This window comes from Typha angustifolia, chromosome 14 (genome assembly GCF_048772165.1).
Source record: "Typha angustifolia cultivar Huaian chromosome 14, ASM4877216v1, whole genome shotgun sequence".
Taxonomy (NCBI): Eukaryota; Viridiplantae; Streptophyta; class Magnoliopsida; order Poales; family Typhaceae; genus Typha; species Typha angustifolia.
The window spans coordinates 7,421,101-7,443,492 of NC_133252.1; the positions used below are offsets into that span (position 1 = coordinate 7,421,101).

Here is a 22,392-nt window from a genome sequence, read left to right on the forward strand (position 1 = left end):
TCGTGCATATCTAAACAAAAAAGATACACAAGGAGTTTCTTGTCATATATCTCCATTTAAAATTATGGTCTCTTCTTGAGGTACATGGTCATTATTTTGAATTTGGATTGTCACAGAATCAGTGTAGGAACTTCTATTTTGTTGATATGGGACATATCATCCAATATAAAAACCATGCTTCTTAGTTTTGTTGACTAGTTTCGGTGGGTATCAACCAATATCAATCCAGATTGGCCAAGTTCTGGTTGTTTCGGCCAAAGCAGACCGGATTAGCCAAGAGAAAGGGAGAAACAAAGAGAAGATAGCAAGAAAGAAAAGGAGAAAGAGAGAGAAAAGAGTAAAGAGCTCATCAGAGACGGAGTCGGATCTACGTCGGAGGTTGATAAAGTTGGATCTACATCGAAGAAATTCGCTGGATGTTGATGGAGGCCAGAACTACATCAGAGAAGCATCACTTAGGAGAGAAAGAGAGTAAGAGAGGAAGATGAGTGTGTGGGACAGAGAGAGGGAAGGAGAGAAAGGAGAGATTGGGATTGGTGGTTTTTTAGAGAGGGAGAGTGGGATTGGAGATAATGAGAAGATAGGAGGGAGAGTTAGTGAGAGAGTTAATAGTAGAGAGATAATGAGAGTTAAATAGGAGAGAGAGTTAGTGGGAGAGAGAGTTACGAAAGGAAACTATTTGTATGAGAGGGGGGAGAGAGAGTGCATGAGTGGTTTATTTTTATTTTTTAAACTTCATATATGAATAAATTATATTTATATTTATATCTTATTATTATTTTTTCTAAAATTTTTTATTATTTTTCTGTATTTTAAAAGTTATTTTAAATTATAGGCCAATACGGATGATATAGATAGCTGATACTGTTGATACCGCTGATATGGTCGATACGTATCGTTTTTTCAGACGACCGATTTGAATTCCGATCCCAATCTCGATACTTGGAACTTTGATAAAAACATATGGCTGGTACATGAATCACTTTTTCTAGCATAACAGTGAGGATATGGCGAGATACTTTGTTATTGTGGTAAAGTTTTAAGCTTTTTTTGTATGTTTAATTCATATGAGTAATTGGTTATTAGTTGACCTAATTTGTGAGTTAAGCAAGGAAGAATAAAAGAGAAGGAAGAAAGTTAGAAACTTGACTAGGGCAAATAATTGCTCATTGAAATCTTCAATTTGGAACATGGAAGGTTAGAAACTCATTCACTTGATATTAGATTACCACCATGTCGTCAATATTTGCAAATATAGGGAAAAGAACCATTTATGGTTCTTTGATGCTTCTACTGTTTTTAGTACTACAATTAATGATTGTCTACTTTTTCAGACATTCAACAAATCGGGAAGTTGCAATTATGCTGCTTGTGCCTTATCTATCTTACATGCTTGCAGAGGTAAATACAAACTTTTTCCTCATGCAACTTATGTCAGGCTTTTGTTCAGCACTTTATCTACTTTTGTTTCCATTTATTAGCCAGGAGTTTTTATGTAGATTCAAGCTTCCAATTTGGTATGAGCTCTCAAGGGAAGAAACTTATTTCTATCTGTGGTTTGGTGAGCACTGAGAATTCCAGTGGGTTTGCTACAACCTTAACTAAACAAGGGACCCATATTTTTAAGGTCTCACTCAGTGTGATGATAAGGCTTGCCCCTTGCCTATGAGAGGTCATGGGTTTAAGGAAACAGCTTGATGCTAGAGCATAAAGGTTGATGACTATTCCAGATTGTAGAGTCAATAGTTAGTCTTTGGGAGATCTTTACTGAGTCAAGTCTATTTTGGATTAAGTTTATTAGGGTTATTTTTTATGTATTTGATATAATTACATAATTTTCATATATTTGGGTCTCTGTGAGATCTCCTTCTTCCTTCATGTGAAGGCGTCAATGTGTGTAAATTCAATACTTTTATTTCTTCTCTCCTCCATCGTCCTTTTTGCTATCAAGTTCTTTTGGATTGTTGTTTCCCTGTTTGTTTCAATGACACAAAAAAAAGACCATAAAAAGTATTTGAATAGATGGGAGATTCCTGCATTAAGGTGCTTTTTTTTTTTTAAATTTCAGTACTGAGCTATTTTATATATCTTTCCTTTCTAAATATGAAAATGATTCTCTCTTCTTTAATGTAAAACCTTTAAGAAATTTTAGTCTTAATCATGCCTGGGTACCAAGTGATTGCAGTTAAAATCATGTTACTTTGGGATATAAACTCTTCTAGAGATCATATATGTAACAGAAACCTATGGAAGGTTGTGCTAATCTACCATCAGACCAGGGTTTAACAATTTCCTTTTGATTTTCTTTCTTTTTATGGATTGAAGAACATGACATTGTAAGTTATTCATTCATTTATAAATAAACAGATTGTCATCACTTCTATATTCAACTTAAAGAATTGAGAAGATAAAATGTGCCAGTTACATCTATTGGGGGAAAATAGATGGACAAGGGAGGGAACTAAAAGACCTAACAAGAAGTTAATTCCACAGGAGATGTATATAATCTCTTTCAAGAAATTAATTCTATTCCAAACCAGAATGATAATAAAATTGAAGAATGGCAAGCAGACATGTTTTCTCATAGTCAAGAAAAAAGGAGACAGGTGCATTCCAAAAACTACTGTGATAATTTTAATAGTGAAATTTCTTTGAGATGATCTTTATGGACTAAAAATCATATACAATATCTTGGAAATAAAGATAGTCAAAGGCAATTATCTTGATAATTGGAACTTCAGTCAAGTTCTTGTACTTCTCTTATAATAAGGAACACATGAATATGCAAGAATCAATCTATCCTCCTTTATGAGTAGTGCATAATAGTTGTTATTCACTTATTCTCCTGTGTTGTCATTGATTTTCTAATTTCTAGATTGTGCTTGCCATATTCTAATGAGTGGTGCACAAGATTGTAAATTAATTACTTGCTTTGGAGAAAAAGATTAACACCTTTGAGTCATCAGTTACTGTGATTTGTAGCAGACTCTTCAAGGTGAAGAGAAGAAAAAGATTCTCTCCTCTGGATTGAATTTTTGGATCCCAAAATATACGCAATGCTGCAAATATGTTATATCATTTGGCTTTAGCATTATTTGTTAACATTTGAGGTTTTCCGATTGGTGTTCCAACTTTTTATACTTCATCTTGAAACAGACTTACTTGTAGGTAGTTGTTTCAGAGAATATAATATAGCATTATCTCATTGTGAGATGTGCTTACTTCTTAGGTCATTTTAAAAAAGACTTATTTCATCAGGCAACCTACACTGAGGTGCTAGAAACCTAGAACCTTGATTAGAAAATAAAACTAATTATTAATGCTCGCCTAATCAATGTCATGATACTTTAAATTGCAGAGTTGTGATTATTTTGTCTTTTACATGGTTCAAAGTTTGTAGAACATCAAATTTCGGGCCTAGATGCTTTAGGATGCAACTGTTCTGGATTAGTCATGCCCACTGCATATAGCTAACAATTTTGGTGGTCCACTGTTTTATCTTAGATAATTTATTAATAATGATATTGCATCATGATTCTTTTTTTGAACTTTTTTCTCTTTATTCTGTCAATTTACTCTCAGTTTGTGGATCTTTCATTTGATTCTAATAAACTGATATTTTTTTAATTTCCCTTGATAACAGCTTTTCTCGCTCAGTGGGATACTCACTATTTTCTTTTGTGGCATAATTATGTCACATTATGCATGGCATAATATTATGGAAAGTTCACAAATAACTACTAGGTAAATCTTTTTTTCAAGAAATTTTCTTTATTTTTCAGCATTGCTAGCTGCTAAGTGCAGTCCATATTTAACATGCAAAATATTATGAGTATATAATATAATATGATACTGTGTAACCTCATTAGTGTTGTGCTCTGATTCGGTTTATACTTTAACAAGTGGCATGATAACTAACGAAGCTAGTTCTATATCTTACTAATCAACAGAAAAGTCTTGATCTTTGCTGGCATCTCGAGTTTTCTATTAACTCACTACTTTTTGATGCGCACACTTGAGCCTTCAAGTGGACCAAGTAATTAGAATTATCAGAACTAGGCAATGATTGTATTCACTAACATGATGTTACTAGTATCTTTGATTTTAAATGCTGTATTTGACAGATATTGGTTTATTGAATTAATTACGAAAATCCTAAATTAATCTTTGACCTCAACATCTTCAGTAAATTTTCACTTCCCAGCTTTTATTCATATGTTTGAAAGCTAAACTTTGATTTCACTTACCATTGCTTTTTCCAGTGATGTTGGTGATGTAGAATAGGTGCAACAACAGGAATGGATCAGAAGCTTTTAGGTTTTAGGATGGCAGATAGAGGCCACATGACCATTAACCAAAGAAAGACTTTACGGACTCAAAAGGATTGTTTAGTCTATGCTGAATAAAAAATTATTGGTGGATATTGTGAGCAGGCTTTGGTTGGAAAAAAAAGGCACCAAATAAGGTTTCATATGCAGGGTTGATCTGGCTGTACTAGAGAATTCCTTCAATCATATAACTCGGCAGAAATTTCCTGCAGTCTGGGACAAATGCAGCAAGTTAAAAAAGATGTCCACCAGCAATAATGGTTAGGTTTACGGGATTAGCGTTTCAAAGTCTGTTGAGGGTTGGTGCTTCTGTTGAAGCTTAACAAGGAAAACAGCAAAGTTAAAAATGTATAAGCATGAGATGCATAATGGCATAACCTAGCATGAGGCGCATAATAAGTAGACAAAATGATGACAAGGTTTATGCACAATATGGTGCAGCAAAGGCTCCACTACCTTCGATAGAGCATGCATAACTTAAAATTGTGTGCATTGGTCATAAAGTGGTGTTTCATTGTTATTCGTAAATCAGTGAAGTTTAATTCACAAATAACCCTCCCTTATGCATCAATCGAACTACCCCTTATTGTTCACGGAAAAACTTTTTTCAATAAATATTTTCTTCATATTTTTCATCATAAATTTATCATACTTATATGGAGAACTTATGACCAAGGATTGTCATGCTAGTCTATGCTAGGCATGTTGACCGACACATATAGTTCCAATGGACTATCAGCACATAGCATAAGGGTGTGCCAAAGAACTCCCCCATGCCACCATGTATCAAGCTTAATAAGCAAAATTAATGGAAAACTAGGAAAAACACATTATTGGAGCTTAATTTTTATAATATTAAATAGATCTACTACATAGACATTGATCTTAACCCAATTGCATTTATAAATTGAAATTTTAACAATATATCTATATCTATATCTATCTATCTATCTATCTATCTATCTATCTATATATATATATATATATAAAATTTGGGTTTTCCCTAAATCATCTACCCTACTTTCAAAAGTGTAGAAAGTAGGAAAATCACCAATTGGAGTATAATTGGTTAAAATCCAAGTGTATCTACTTTATATAGGATGTTTTTAACCATAAGTTGTAACTTGTTGGTTAATATTGCACACATGACGTAAATCAAAATTAGGGTTTTCCCAAAATTTTGCCTGTTTGAATGAATATTAAAAAATAAATTGTAGAAATCATCAATCTGGATCTAATTGTTATATGATTTAAGTAGATCTACCTTCTTTTTCTTAATAATGTAGTAGATCTACCTTCTAGACAATGTAACTTTTCTCTTAGTGGCACTTTTTTACCTTGACGTTGACTTGTTCCTATTTCTACACATATGTGATGCATTGCACCAATATGTAAAAGCTAAAAGACTTTCAATTACCCATAAAGACCTATTATAAACTCTAAAATTCTGAAACATCTAAAGGCATATTCCATTTCCCTCTAACCATAGTGTGAGACTATCCAACTCTGAGTCAATATTTTCTTTTACTTCATTTGCCTATGGTAGCACTAGAATTATATGCCCTAATTTGCTAAACAATAGTAACTGAGAATAAATAAAGTAATAAACTATGTCATACTACTACCTTGCTAGGTAGATCTCTATGTGGAATAATAGCAGACACTTAACAAGTTGAAGGACCTAACACTTTAGAGATAGTTTGGTATGAGTGATTTAAAAACAAAGACATGCCAAATCATCCACATCAACGATGCCGTGCCGACCGGCATGCCCCACTTATCATGCCGGCGGCATACCGGCATGTGGTACGATGGGTGCCTTACAACACCCGTTCTAACCATGATCTGTTCATCATCGAGCTTTTGTTGCCACCATCATTGCCCGTCGTGCTTCTGTCGCCGCTGTCATTGCTCGTCGTGCTGGAGAGCTTTGTCGATGAAGGTGTTGTCGCATTGTCGCGTTCCACACGGGGACGCCCTAGCCCAAGGAGGAAGAAGACCTCGGACGAGTCAGGGTGGGTGAATAAAGAGTTAAGTTGCAGATTCGAAGCATACTCATAAGCTAACCTAACTAGAGTTTAACCTGGTTGGCAGTTTCAAGTTGAAAGACTGATTTAGGAGACGATTATTCAAGTTGAGAAAGATGAGTGATAAGATCCTATCCATTAGAAGATATGTTTCCAAGATGGCTTTTACATCCTCAATCCCATCTAATTTCTTTGCCGGCATTCGAATGGCAGCAACATTGTTCAAATGCTGTTAAGTCTTCAATAGGGTTTCATGCTCCATCATTCAAATGCCTTTCAATGGTGGTCATCTGTCATCTGTTATTCATCCGTACACTCATTGAACAGTGGTTATTGTGGTAGGTTTTCTTCCTGCATTCTAGCAGTAGACATGGCATTCGAATCTAATCCGGTATACTGCTGAAAATGAACCTGAAACTTGATTTTCTTCAATCGAACTTCTAAGTCATGTGTACCTTAACCATGTACATTAAAATGAAGCTTGTACATAAGGATTTTTCATGTTCACAAATTTGCCATCTGACAACCTAAACGCTAACAATGCCCCGTTAGCAATTTCATGGCAAAACACATTTCCTAATAAATCCTTACACTTGATACAACCATGTAAATGATACAAAGCACATATTGACTTAGAGCTGTACACCTGCACTGTTCATAAACTAGATAGTAAGCGAAGCAAATAATTAAATCAGTTTGACATAACATATGCAAATGCCAAACCAAATCAATTTGTTACCAACATGAGCAGTTTAATTTCAGCACTAACCATTCTATGCAATATGCAAGTGGCACTATCATAACTCAAAAGTTATCAAGTTTAATTCTTTCCTCTAGGAGTGCTTACACATATGCAAGAAATTCCTAGCACTATAATATGCCCAACTTTCTAAAGCAATATATCATGCACCCATATTCAAAGGAATACAAAGCAGATCCATATGTCATATTGTCTAAGGGTTATATAACTCGATGCAAATGTTTTTGTTCATGAATTTTCCATCTAATAATTATAACACTAGTAGTAACTGTCCTTCGCTGCAAAGTAATTATTCTACGAGTGCAAATTCTTTGTGATAGATATAGTTTGTCATAAAATTTGCATCAACATCACATTTAAATTCTCAATAATGGATATACTCAGGCACACATTCGCAACAATGTCTTTTATTTCGGAAACTTTTATTTTTCTTTATGTTGGTATGGATGCTATGGACATTAGCAAGTGGAGGAGAAGTAAAGCCAGGTTAGAAGCTTCTTATAACTCAAGAGTTGTGAAACTTTAGTTTGTTGCTTATATACTACTTTGACTATTGAACTATTTTCCTCGAAAGGAATAAATTAGTCTTCTTTTGTTGAGAAGAAATTAATTTTTTTACATTTCAAGCCAATAAGGCCAACTTTGAGGTCATTTTTATTTTCTTTTTCCGGTTAAGATTTTATTTTAATTTTCTTATTATTTTGTGATATGAAGATTACCTTTTTATATGCTTCGCCTAGTTACTCTCCTGAAGCTTCTTGATCTGCTATTCTGCTATAACAGTACAGTATCATTGAGATTTCATTGTTACATTTTTCTTAGAGATTGAAACTCAATTTAGTGTTTTAGAGACTACTTTGCCATGTTTATGAGTTAGATCTTGCTTCAATTGATCTTTCCTAGCTTAATGACTCTAAATTTCTGTAATTTGATGTTTGTTTTAGTAACATGGAGATCTCTTTAATTTGGTTTTAACAGTTTACTTACACGGAGTCTTGGAGGTTGGCATTTATGCATTAGTTTAGTTGGCAAGTGTGATGTCATATACTTTTCTTGATTTGGATTGTCCACAACTTGGTGACGACTACGCGGTTGCCTTTGTTCAACACTGACAGTTCACGCAAAGCTAGTTTTGTATGCTTTGAATACTAGTGTAACTAGTCATGAGCATCTCCATTGGATAGAGCATACAGATATATCACCTGAACCAATGTAGCTTCATTTAACCACGGTATCAGGTCTACCACAAACGATTATACTTAGATTTCACTCTATGAGCTATGTACTCTGGCAGCATGTTGCTTTCTGAAAAGAGAAACCACTTGATGAGGGATCAGTTTTATGTCTCTTCTTCCTTCACTAGGGTTACTGTTGCATCGAGTAGTGCTTGACAGAGAAATTTATTATACAAATTCAATAATAATGAAAAATATCAGCATATCTATAATTTATTGCATTAGAAATTTTGTAGATAAAAAACTTGTTATTGTGGTCAGCTGAGATCATGATCGCAAGTCAGTAATTTTATGATGGAACTGTAGGATTTTGTGGGAATGTTAGAGAGTACTATTTAGTATGACTTAGAAATTTATATAATTAGGTGCAGTACTATAAACAGTCAAATAGAATTTTAAAGCATATGAACTGGAACAACTTTAACTTCCAACCATTATTTTGAGAAGCGAATTAAACACTATGTCAAGCCCCGATCCGGGAACATGATGGCCGTGAATCTCTAGGCTAAAATTCGAAGAAAACACGTAAGCCCAAAGAGTAATCAAATCCTAAAATAGATTGACACAGCGAAAACGGTATTCAGTCTTCAAAGTCCTCACTAAACGGCTTCTTAAATTCCTACAAAATAATAAGCCCTCATGAGCTAGACGCCCAGCAAGTAACCCACTCTACTAATAATATGTCTAATGACAAAGATCAGTATGTGATACATATAGTAGTAGAAAAATAATCATAATAATAATATATAAGCTGTCTTAAAAATAAATAATTTTCTTGTCTCTTATATTGAATTTCAAAATCCATATATACTAAATTAGAATCATAAATTATTCATATTAACTCATTTTGAATAAATCAACATAAAACGAATCAATCTCCGCTAAAAGTGTATTTTCATGGAAATTAAATAATAAATCATTCATATTAACCAATCTGAATAAATCAGCATAAAACGAATCTCCACTAAAGTGTATTATCATGGAAATCGAATTATAAATCATTTATAATATCTCAATTTAAATAAATTAATATAAAACAAATCAATCTCTACTGAAAATGTACTATCATGGAAATCGAATTATAAATTATTTATAATATCTCAATTTAAATAAATTAATATAAAAGCAGTCGATCTCTGCCAAAAGTGTACTATTATGGAAATCCACCAAAACAGATAAAATACCATATTTTCCCATTAATTGGCACTCTGACCCATGGCCACATTGCACTACCTAGTCACCATCGGGATGACATTCGAGACTTTTCTAGATAGTCGATCCTTCTAAGGTCACAATAGGTATTATACAGTGCCCTACTGACTTTTTCACTAGCCGTTGAGAAAGATTAAAGTCACCAGGACAAAAATTCAGGAATCTTTTCCCTAATCCCGCCAGAGTCACTTGATAGCACATCGTAACGTTACATTCCAAGAATCTTTTCCCTGGACTTATCTTCTTGAAAACAAATTGGGTTCCACATCTCACTTTTATCAGTATTTAACTATACTGATTCATTCTAAATCTCAAGTATTAAATTTCTCAATCACTAAAATTCTCAATTCTTCAAATACAATATATACACAAATAATCCATAAATTCAAATACTACTATTTCCTCTAATATATATATAATATAAATCATTCTTAATAAGTCAGAAAACACAAATAAATAATAATCTAATATTTAATCTTGCAAAATTTAACATCTCAAAAATAATATTTTATTTTTGATCATATTCTAAAAATAAAGATCTCTTATATTTTATTTATAGAAAATAAAATATATTAGCATAAAGATTTCCTCTGTTATTTTCTAAAAATAAAATATAATAATAAATATATTTTTTTAACAAATCCGAAATTCTTTTAAATTGAAGTAATTCCAATTTATATCTTATTTTCTAGAAATAAAATAATATTAATTATTTTCAGTAATTCGATCCATATAAATTGAAATATTCCTAATTTATATCTTATTTTCTACAATAGAAATAGATATTAATTATTTTCAGAAATCTAAAATTCATTTAAATTGAAATATTCCTAATTTATTTCTTATTTTCTGCAATAAAAATAAATACTTTGAAATCTGAAAAATAATAAACAATAAAATCCTTTTCTTTTCCAAGAATGATAAATATGAATTTTCTATAAAATACAAAATCTTAATATTTCTAATTTTTTATTGAAAATCCTTAAACAACGAATTTCTTAACTTCTCGCATTATTGATATCATCATATTGTAAAGTTTCTTATCTTATAAAACTAAACATGATAAGAATAAACATAAAGATATTTATAATTCATCAATTCTACTTTTATATAATAAAAATTTTAAAAAATATGAGTAGGAACTTGCCTTAGGGGTGTAAACGAGCCGAGACTGAGCGAGCCGGCTCTGGCTCAAGCTCGGCTCGAAATTAGTTTGAAGCCTCATAATGTTGCTCAGGCTCGGCTCAGCTTAACCCGAGCCGAGCTCGAGCTGAGCCTAACCGAGCCCAAGCTGAGCCCGAGCAAAGCTCGGGCTCGATTAGAGGATGAGACGGTGACGACGTGGGCGGTGGCGACATGGACAGCGGCTTGCCGAAGGAGTCGGAGACGGATGGAGGAGGCCAACAGCAGAGGAGGAGGAGGAGGCCGACGGAGAGGAAGGCGTGGCGCCGTGGTGGTGGCTTGCCGTCGTTGCCGATGGAGGCCGACGGGGAGGGAAGAGGTGGCGGCGTGTGGGGTGAGGTTAGGAGTGGTGATCGGGTGGATGAGGGTGAGAGTGAAGGTGAGGGTGGGGTGGGGGAATTGAGGATGGGGAAGGTGATGTGATGGGAAAGGTGAAGTAATTAATGAGGGTGGGGTAGGTGAGGGTAGGTGAGGGTAGGTGAGGGTGATGAATGTTGTGTTACGGGTGAGAATGAGTTAGTGAGGGACACGTGGCAATATTTCTTTATGCCACGTGTCCTTAGTCATAGGGAGTCAGGCTATCGAGCCTATCGAGCCGAGCCTGAGCGAGCCGGCTCCAGCTCAGGCTCGGCTCGATATTTTTCGAGCCTATTATGATGGCACGGGCTCAGCTCAGCTCTGATCGAGCCAAGCCGGACTCGAGCTTCACCTGAGCCGAGCCCGAGCTGCTCGTCAAGCCTAACAACCCTAACTTGCCTTGATCGCTAAATCCAAAATAATTTGATTTTCGTATTCTTATCGTAATCTGCACGAATTCTAAAGCGCTCCATGATTGTCTTCTCTTTCTTTTTCTTCTCTTTGGTATGGTAAAATCTTTTTCCCTCTATTTTCTATTCTTTCTTTTTCTCTCTCTAATCTCCCTCAAGAATAATATATTTTTCTCTTTTTTTTCTCGGTACTGTAGCAATACCGTCTAATTTCTCTCCTAAAACAAATCCCTCTAGGGTTTTCTTCTAGGCTCCTTTTTATAATTGAAAAAAAAAAATATATATATATATATAATAAGAGTCCTATTATAATAAGGATTCTAATATCTTAACGATATATCTAAAAATTTAATTTAATTTAATAAAAATCCTAAAATATAAAAGATAAAGTAAAGTTCCTCATTATCTATACTGTATATTTCTATTTATTTTATTTATTTATGTTTTAAAATTCTGGGTTGATACATTCTACCCACTATAAAATAAGTTTCATCCTCAAAACTTAGAACTTTAATAGATAATCATGATCAATCAATATCTATAGTATCGATGCTTGAGTTAGTTCGGACATTCTAATAATTATATCAAATTTCTATCAAATATTTATAATTTTCGAACATGTCAAATAATCTTCATATAACCCGTTACTTTCATTAACTAAATATCTAGATGATAACTCTAAAGGGCTTTTATCTTTATCTTCCGATAAAACTTACAATTTAAAATTTCTTTCATAAGTCAGAATCTTTTTTTTTTTTCCTATTGCTCACTCAAAATTTTCTTTTTATCAATACAAAGGTCAAAAGTTGATCAACTAATTAACATAGAGCTTCTATACCATTTCATGAAATTTAAATTGTTATGATCATAATCCAATAATTTCAAAAGATACTATCATCAAATATATATCTTGCTAATTCAGTTCCTCTAGAAATTTCTCGCATAATTTTCATCATTCGAATCATAATTGATCACCTATATAATTTATCAAAGGTATATAGAGAATAGGAAATTTTAGATCTACTAATAATAATATCAATACTATCTCTTTCCGTGTATCATGATTGATATCTAAACAAAAATCCTTGTATTATCTCCTCAACAATAAATAAACTTAATATTCTCTTCCAAGTATACGTCATCCACAATTTAAGCTAAACAAATTTCAACTAAAATATCTTCTCATTTTGACATTATATTTATAAATCAAAATTCTAATGACTCATCTATCATAGAAAATTATTTGATTATTGTGTTCTCACCAATATTCACATCAACATCCAAATGAGTAATAATATACATTATCAAGTAATCAATATAGGCTAAAAATTTTACATGTGCTTCTTTACATGACTAATATAATTCATCTTTTGCCTCCAAATCATTGATATTGTATGACCAATATAATTTATCTTTTCAAAATAAAAATTAAATCATCTAAAACTTTTCCACCATAAAATACCTTTAAAGATATTGAGTTATGCTATTATCTAATTTCTCCAAATATTCTTATTGATCAAGTCTACATAAGAATTGCCAAAATCATACTAAATCAAAAGGTTAAATATAATCACTTTCTTTTGCACGTTCACATTATTATTATTATTATTATTATTTTTATTTTATTATTTTTAATACTAAATCTCAAAATCATGATACAATCTTAATATTAGAAATTTCATCTATATAATATTCTCATTCAAGTATCATTCTCCCCAATTCTTATAATTTTCTTATTCTATAATCCCAAAGTGTCAATCATTATATAGATAAAATTTCAAAATATAATAATCGAAACATAAGTTCAAGTATCTCCGAACTATCATAGTCAAATCTCATTTATTTGTTCCATCCAAATTATAAGATTCAAATCCTCAAATATAATTCCATTAGATGAATTTATGAAGTAATAATTCAAAAATAATTTCAATTATTTTCAAACATCAAAAATCAAATCTCGATCCCTTTCTAGAAGTGACTAGATCTTTAATTGAATACTATGACACCAAATCCAAATAGTCATCTAATTTGTATTTATCTCCATAATAAATCTAAATTAAAGCTGTTAAATTATAATAATTCACGTATCCATGTCATCATCATCATAAGCAATTCAACTATCTTCTCACAACATCAGAAATAAATCTACTTTCCACACTTCCGCTAGCTACTCTGATAATCACATACATCTAATTATCTGACTTAAATAATTTTATAAGAAAATATTTGTCTTAAAAATCTAGACTAGTTAATCTAAAGGACTCTGAGTACTGGATTTCCGCAATGAATCTACTAGGTAAATCAAAAGTCTAGGCTCCGATACTATTCTGTCAAGCCCCGATCCGGGAACATGATGGCCGTGAATCTCTAGGATAAAACCCGGAGAAAACATGAAAGCCCAAATAGTAATCAAATCCTAAAATAGATTGACACAACAAAAACGGTACTCAGTCTTTAGAGTCCTCACTAAGCGGCTTCTTAAATTCCTGCAAAATAATAAGTCATCATAAGCTAGACGCTCAGTAAGTAACCCACTCTACTAATAATATGTTTAATGACAAAAATCAGCATGTGGTACATATAGTAGTAGAAAAAGAATCATAATAATAATATATAAGCCGTCTTGAAAAATAAATAATTTTCTTGTCTCTTATAAGGTCCAAAATATAGAATAAACAAGTGTTTTTGGACGAGAATAAAAAGAGAGTCCCATTCTACATGTCAGTAAATACCAGCAACAATGAAATTTATAGTAAGAGGAAAATCTGTCGACTTTAGAAATCGTGAGGGTTCAAGTCCCTCTATCCCCAAAAAAAGCTATTTTACTTACTAAGCTAAGTCTTTATCCTATTTTTTTCATCATCTTTCTCATTATCTTTCTCATTATCGTTCAAATAAAATTCATTATCTTTCTCATTCATTTTACTCTTTCACAAATGAATCTAACCAAACATAAATCTTTGGATTTTATACCATACAAATGAACATATATATATAGGCATCTATTATTAAATCATTCATAATTCATATCATTATCCTTCCATTTACTAAGTCATATTTTATACTATTTTTTTATTTTAGTTACTTTAATTGACATAAGTACAAGTACTCTACTAGTATGATGCATAAGAAATGGTCGGGATAGCTCAATTGGTAGAGCAGAGGACTGAAATAGATCCTTTTGTTGGATCGTGGAACGCTTTTTTCTTATTATTTGATATCTTATGGGGAATTAACTAACCTATTACTATACTAAATGCAATTAGTTAAAATTAAAATAAGCAATAAGGTAGTATCAGGCCATTCGCCCCCCCTCCCCCCCTCCCCCCCAAAAAACATTGATTAGATCCTATTGAAAAAGAAAAGAAATGATAAAAAAAATGGAAGTTATTTGCAAATTAAATTCTTTCATTCCAAATAAAATGAAATTTCATTTTTGAATGAAATTACACAACACACTTCTTATTACTATTCCTTTACTCAACTCACAAATTGCACAAAGAATCTGTTGATTCGAAATCACAGGATTGGTCAATGGTACATCTGATGAATCAATTTTTTTCTACCTATGTCACTCTATCCTTTTTTTAGTATTATCTATAATGACTGATGAATCATTAATTTTCTATTGGAACTAAACTAATTCTTTTAATTTAATTGGTTTTTATTACCCTCGTATTTGGGAAAAATGGAAACTTAGGTAAGTGTTTTATCAACATATGTAGCAAGGTTTTCATGAGGCTGATCCTAAGCTGCTAAAGCAAATTATCATATCTATATTTGTGTAGAAAGATGAATAGGTACACTTAATTTAGTTCTAAATTTTAGCATTTATTATTTGAATTTGATTATTTAAAATTAAAAAAGTTATTTTATATTATTTACTAAATTGCATTTATATATAATTTATATTTTTATATTATATTAAAATATTTATATATCATTATATATTATATATAGTTAATTATCTTATATTATCTTATATTTATATTATATATATAGTTAATACTACTTAACTTACTTGCGAAATATTATAATTGCAGTGGTTAAGAAATTGCAACCTTCCAAATAGGAACCGGCCAATCCATGGGTATACCATGAGGTTACAAAAGTTGGTACCTATAAACCAACCTCCTAAAGCGAAATAAGCACAAGGAAAGAGTAATAGGCTTGACCAGCCTACAAAAACGAAATGGTCCCTCCATAACCAGTCATCCATAATATCAAATAGATCATTTTCTTCTTTGGTAAATCTACCAAGAGCTATAGTCATAGCAATCCTTCGAAATTCAAATAAAAGTTGAAGGGCTAATAAGTTATTTCTTCCATCGCCCCGAGAATGCCAATATTCGCACGGATAGTACAGAAATGTAACTCGGTATTCATATTCAGACTATTCAGAGTTCCTAGAGCTCCTTGTAAGGCTTGTTGGAAAATTCGTTATCGGACCTGATTCATTGCTCTTTGTTTTTCAAAATCAAGGGTTTTGAATTTCAAAATCCATATATACTAAATTAGAATTATAAATTATTTCCTAAACACAAATAATCCATAAATTCAAATACTATTATTTCCTCTAATATATATATAATATAAATCATTCTTAATAAGTCAGAAAACACAAATAAATAATAATCTAATATTTAATCTTGCAAAATTTAACGTCTCAAATATAATATTTTATTTTTGATCATATTCTAAAAATAAAGATCTCTTATATTTTATTTATAGAAAATAAAATATATTAGCATAAAGATTTCCTCTGTTATTTTCTGAAAATAAAATATAATAATAAATATATTTTTTTAACAAATCCGAAATTCTTTTAAATTGAAGTAATTCCAATTTATATCTTATTTTCTAGAAATAAAATAATATTAATTATTTTTAGGAATCCGAAATCCATATAAATTGAAATATTCCTAATTTATATCTTATTTTCTACAATAGAAATAGATATTAATTATTTTCAGAAATCTAAATTTATTTAAATTGAAATATTCCTAATTTATTTCTTATTTTATGCAATAAAAATAAATACTTTGAAATCTGAAAAATAATAAACAATAAAATCCCTTTTCTTTTCCAAGAATGATAAATATGAATTTTCTATAAAATACAAAATCTTAATATTTTCTTTTTTTATTGAAAATCCTTAAAACAACGAATTTCTTAATTTCTCGCATAATTGACATCATCATATTGTAAAGTTTCTTATCTTATAAAATTAAACAAGATAAGAATAAACATAAAAATATTTATAGTTCATCAATTCTATTTTTATATAATAAAAATTTAAGAAAATATGAATGGGAACTTGCCTTGATCGTTCAATCCAAAATAATTTGATTTTCGCATTCTAATCGTAATCTGCACGAATTCCAAAGCGCTCACGATTGTCTTCTCTTTGGTATGGTAAAATCTTTTTCCCTCTATTTTCTATTCTTTCTTTTTCTCTCTCTAATCTTCCTCAAGAATAATCTCTTTTTCTCTCTTTTTTTTCGGTAGTAACAATACCGCCTAATTTCTCTCCTAAAAAAATCCCTCTAGGGTTTTCTTCTAGGCCCTTTTATACAATTGAAAAAAAAAAAAATATATATATATATATATATAATAAGAGTCCTATTAAAATAAGGATTCTAATATCTTAAATATATATCTAAAAATTTAATTTACTTTAATAAAAATCCTAAAATATAAAAGATAAAGTAAAATTCCTCATTATCTAAACTGTATATTTCTATTTATTTTATTTATTTATGTTTTAAAATTCTGGGTTGTTACACACTAGATATGGAACGAAAACGAAATTCAATTCCCACTCATAATGGGAAGCATGTAGATCCTTCTTTAAAGAAATAAAGTTGGTCAGCTAGTGGAGTAAACTAAGTAAAATCACACAAACAGGAATTCAATATATTTGTGGAAAGTAAAAGTATGGTCAAAAGAATGTCCTAGGATTAGAGGCACTAAGTTATCGCTATCCTAAGAACAAGATTGTGCGAGGCTTCCGGCAATTTCTCTCAGAGATACAACAACCCTCGGACCACTCTCTTTTATGTCGGCACATCTCTAGAAGGCCACACAATGAATCAATCTTAGATAGCCCAACAAAATAATTGGAGAATATAGATGAAAAATGATGGTGGAGTGAGGAGAAAAGTGATAATGGTACAAGGAACAAGAGATCTCTTCATCTCAATATAAAGAATGGTGTGTTTGTTATTTTAGGAAAATCTTATTAAAGATGGAATTATGTTTGCTTCTTCTTTAACATGTAAAAACCTTTCAAATTTTAAATCTACCTAAACTAAAATAAATAAATAAATAAATAGAAAGAAAAGTTGTTCCCTTTAGAATAGTCATTAACAAATGTAGGAAATAATTGAAAAGGAAAACAATAATATAACAAAATTCTTAAATCATTAAATAATTTCTTACATTCCCTCACATGATTTAAGAAGTTAAAATTCTTTCATAAATAGAGTAAATTGAAAATAAATAAGTTGGGCATTACACTATGCAATGAGTGAAGATATGTTTTGGGTTTGAATTTTCACTTAGGGTGTGTTTGATTGATGGCACAGCGTCATGCTGACTAGCAAAGGACCATATCTAGCTGGTCACTAGTCAAATGATGCTCCAAAGCCTCCAATAAGCCAACAGAGGACTTAAGCTAGCAACTTGGAATATAGTAAAATGTGGGAAAATGCAAAAAGCTAGTAAACACGATGATGAGGGGAATCAATATAATTTGTTTATACAAAATTAAATGGACAGAGGAAAGTTCTCGATAAATCAAACATACTCAATATAAAATTTGGTATATATAGATAGAAAACATAAGAAATGGAATATGATTACAGATTAAGATTAGCATCTAAAGAAAAACTGTTGTAGAGACAAATATGGTGCAATATGATGTCTGTTCAAGTATGTATAGGCATTATGCAGATGCAGTTTATGTGGGATTGTCAATAGAACATATACGATATTGCATGCACAGCTTTTCAGAAGATTAATCTTAAGAGAATTGTTTTGAGGCTTCTTTTTATTTTTATTTTTATTTTTTTGCAAGCCTAAGTCCCAAAATAGTTTACCAGCTTTTGTGGTGGTACATGCACTTGATTGAAAAAATCAGTTAATTTGATTTAGCAGGACTATTCTCTTCCTGTTTTCTATGATTTTACACATTTTTTATTACTTGCTTGTATTCTTTGATTCAGTATAGGAACAACTGTTGCTGTTAGTGGAACTTTATTTGCATTAGTAATGGTGGGAAGGGCTATATTTGTCTTTTCACTAGCAAATATTGCAAATTGCTGTCAAGCTGCAATCAGTAGAAAGATTAATCTTCGTCAGCAGGTATCTCCACATGATTAGCATGAAAACTGCTTTACTAAAGTTCTTCATAATTTATATGACAACTACTTTAATTCAGTTTGTAATTTGGTGGGCTGGCCTTATGAGAGGTGCAGTTACTATAGCTTTGTCATATAACCAGGTGAATTTTGTAGCAGTTACTTTTCATTGTCACTGGGTTGCTAGTAATTCAGCTACCTTCCCATGTACTACTATCTTATATCTTTTTTGCATCTATTGTTGCAGTTTACATCGACAAGTTCATCATCAGAGGAGGATGCTTTCATGATCACCAACTCCATCATTGTGGTACTCTTCAGTAATGTGGTATGCCATTTAAACAGATTATAGATTAGATTTGTATGTTATTATGATCCGTAATATCATCTTGATCAATTAATATTGTGATTATCATTATATGACTTGAGAATTGGCCAGCATATTTACTAGTGAAGGACGGTGCAATAGAGTGGACTATTGATCACCAAAGTACAATACCTCTAGGAATAAATGAGCACCAAAGATATCATAAATTCATAATTATGGGATAATTGTAGAATTGCATTATATTTTTGTATAATTTATCTTTCTCATAAAGATATATTCCTTACACTCCAAAATAAAGTTAACCAAGGATATTTTTGTGTGCAAGACTTGGCTCGACACAACACGTATCCAGAAATGTTCATCCGGAGTATGTGTGCTACTAAATGGTCTCATATGAACTTTTTTAGGTCATTAAAGTAAATTTTATAGGCTAATTGAAGTCTTTTAGGATTTTAGCACTAGATATTAGTGCAACACTTGCAATTCTTATAGAAAATGATAAATGACTTGCCTCATGCACCAATTAGATTTAATCTGATTATTTTCCCCCAAATTTTTTTGGCTATAATTGGGGCAAATAACTTAGGGAAAAAATGGTCATTCCATTATTGAAGTTTAAAGTTTGTCTTGTATCAAGGAGCCTAGTTTCGGTCAATCCCTAGGCGAATCAGTCGAAATAGATTTGAATATGTCAAGCTGATCCCGAACCCGACCCAAAACTAGTTTGTTGACTAGTTTTGGTGTGATATCGGCCAAATTGGTTGATTCTCAACCCATATTGGGTCCGTTTCAATCAAAACTGCCTGATACAGTCTTTTAAAGCTAAATTGGTCGGATCTATGGGATATCCAACCGGTATCCGATCCAAAGACATCAAATAATTGATCTTCTTGGCCCTAGATGGTTTTAGGATATTTAAAGATATTTTTAGGTTTTCGGCATATTAATCTTTAGTTTAGTTTTTAGGTTGAATATATATATTAAAACCTATATTACAATCTTTTATCTTTAGATTAGTTTTGTAAATGACATATTTTATTAAAGATATTACTATTATTAAATATAAGAGTTATTTAACACATAATATGATTAAATATATTTATCAAAATAATATTAATGATTGAACACTCATTATTATGATTGAATACTCTATAATATAATTAAACACATAATATTAGTTTAATAATATAATTTAATAAATGTAGCATGATGGGGAGGACTAAAAGCTTCGTTTGTTGGCATAAGAATAATATGAGAATATTATGCTTAAATATTGTCGATAATCTTTAATCGTATTAATAATAATAACTTCATTTGTCGACACAAAAATAACATTAAATAAAAATTATAGAGAAAAAAGAAAGGTCAGTTACAAAATTTGGGTATGAGTTATAAAGTAGGTAAAATATATGGTGTAATTTATAAAATTTCTCTTTTTTCTAAATATTAAGGTTTACCGATTTTACTTGGTCCAACCATCAACCTATGTCGAAGAAAACTTTGTCAATACCTTCAAGTTCCTTAGAATTGTACGGTTGATACTTGAAATAATCTTTTGGACAGTTTGTGACTCGAAGGATTCAAAAGTTTGTATAACTTCACTTTGAGATTGAGCTATTTTACATCTTTATAGGAAACAATATCCAGAGATCCTGTGCTCTTGAGAAAACGAACTTCTCATTGGAGTTAAACAAAACAGTTGCATGTTAAGCATACTCTATTATAGGGATTACATGCTTCACCTTTTAACTTTTTCTTATGTACATTTCACGAGCTTTTCTACACATGATTATGGTTTTGCACTCGCTCAGTTGTTATATCTGGAATCAGTTACTATAGCCAATTTTTTTGGAGTCAAATATTGTATAATTCGTAATACTGAAGCTAGAGTTTAGACAATTTCATTGCTAACTCAGAATATTGATGAAAAGGTATTTGGATCGATAACGAAGCCCTTGGTACAAGCTCTTCTATCCTGTAACTCGAAATCACTAAATGATGAGGACACTAACCAGTCTGGGCTTGAAGATATCCACTACTTGTTTCTTGAAAATGGCAGAGCAAATGAGAGCGAAAACAATCGGGCAAGTCTTCGGAGGAGTCTGGGCATGTTAATAATGCATCCTACCCACACCATTCACTACTTTTGGAGAAAGTTTGACGATAAATATATGAGGCCTATATTTGGTGGGCGTGGTTTTGTGCCATCTGATCTTGGTTCATCTTCAAATGATGTAGAAGATCATGCACGAGAACCAGACATTATTACACTTTCTTGAATTCGCAAAATGTCAATTTAAGTTACGTATTGGAATTAGATGTTATAAAGTAGAAATGCTCAAAAATTACTTTAAAGGATTTTCTGATCATGGTTGAGGATGATACACATTGTGTGTATATTTAAAGGTATGTCAATGTTAATGTGGAATTAATGATCTCTGCAAAATACCATTGGCAGAAATTTTAATGAATGGATTCTAATATTATAATGAGTCCTTAAGATGCTAATGCTTCTTTAATAATATTTTCCTTCTCAAGAGAAGTACATGCATTTCCGTAAAAGAGTTGTGTTTGGATACAATTTGCAAGTTTTTCTCTCCCTCTTTATTTATTACTCGTGTTTAGAATGTTTACTGATCAAGGGATTCCTCCTGCTTGCGGAGCTAAGTCTCCCTCTAGAGTGGTCTTGCTCCTTTCCTTTTCCCTTTTGTTTTTATTGGCTTAGGCTCTCTCTCTCTTATCCCTCTCGGCCTCTTTGCCCCTTGACTATTAGAGTGTGGGTGGTCCCTCTCCTTCTCTCCCTCTCCTTGTCTGTGTTGCCTCGTTTCTCCTCAACGGCAACGGCGAAATTCAAAGAACTTCTTAGGCAAATTTTTTGCCCTTCTTTGGGAGAACGGCGTTGACGAAATTATTTTCATGGGCTGTGTTCACTTAAAAAATAAGGCTAGAATAGGTATTATTATTTTAATTTTTAATACTAGAAAATGAGAGTTAATACTAGTATAAGCTATTCTAATTTTTAGTTTAATACTAATATAAGGAGTAAATTATACTTGTATTGGGCATTGTTGATGTTTTAAACCAAATGATAGATATACCTTTGAGTATATATTAAAAGTAGTAGTAAATACTATTTTTATAAAAGAATATTATTTTTTTATTATAAATGCCGACTTAAAATACTCTATATAC

General features: G+C 31.5%; 1 protein-coding gene across 3 annotated transcripts in view; it reads left to right on the forward strand.

Moving 5' to 3' along the window:
* Positions 1-21,708, forward strand: part of LOC140776759 (sodium/hydrogen exchanger 1-like) — a 52,978-nt gene extending 31,270 nt beyond the window's left edge. For 2 of the 3 annotated variants that reach the window (XM_073120600.1, XM_073120602.1), the window contains 7 exons: positions 1,335-1,401; positions 3,644-3,744; positions 7,500-7,601; positions 18,738-18,876; positions 18,953-19,015; positions 19,120-19,200; positions 21,132-21,708. In XM_073120600.1, coding sequence (XP_072976701.1) covers positions 1,335-1,401; positions 3,644-3,744; positions 7,500-7,601; positions 18,738-18,876; positions 18,953-19,015; positions 19,120-19,200; positions 21,132-21,479 — 901 coding nt within the window. In that variant the 3' untranslated portion in view covers positions 21,480-21,708. The remainder of the gene's footprint in view (positions 1-1,334; positions 1,402-3,643; positions 3,745-7,499; positions 7,602-18,737; positions 18,877-18,952; positions 19,016-19,119; positions 19,201-21,131) is intronic. The other variant, XM_073120601.1, reaches the window with a different exon arrangement.
* Positions 21,709-22,392: the final 684 nt, after the last annotated feature.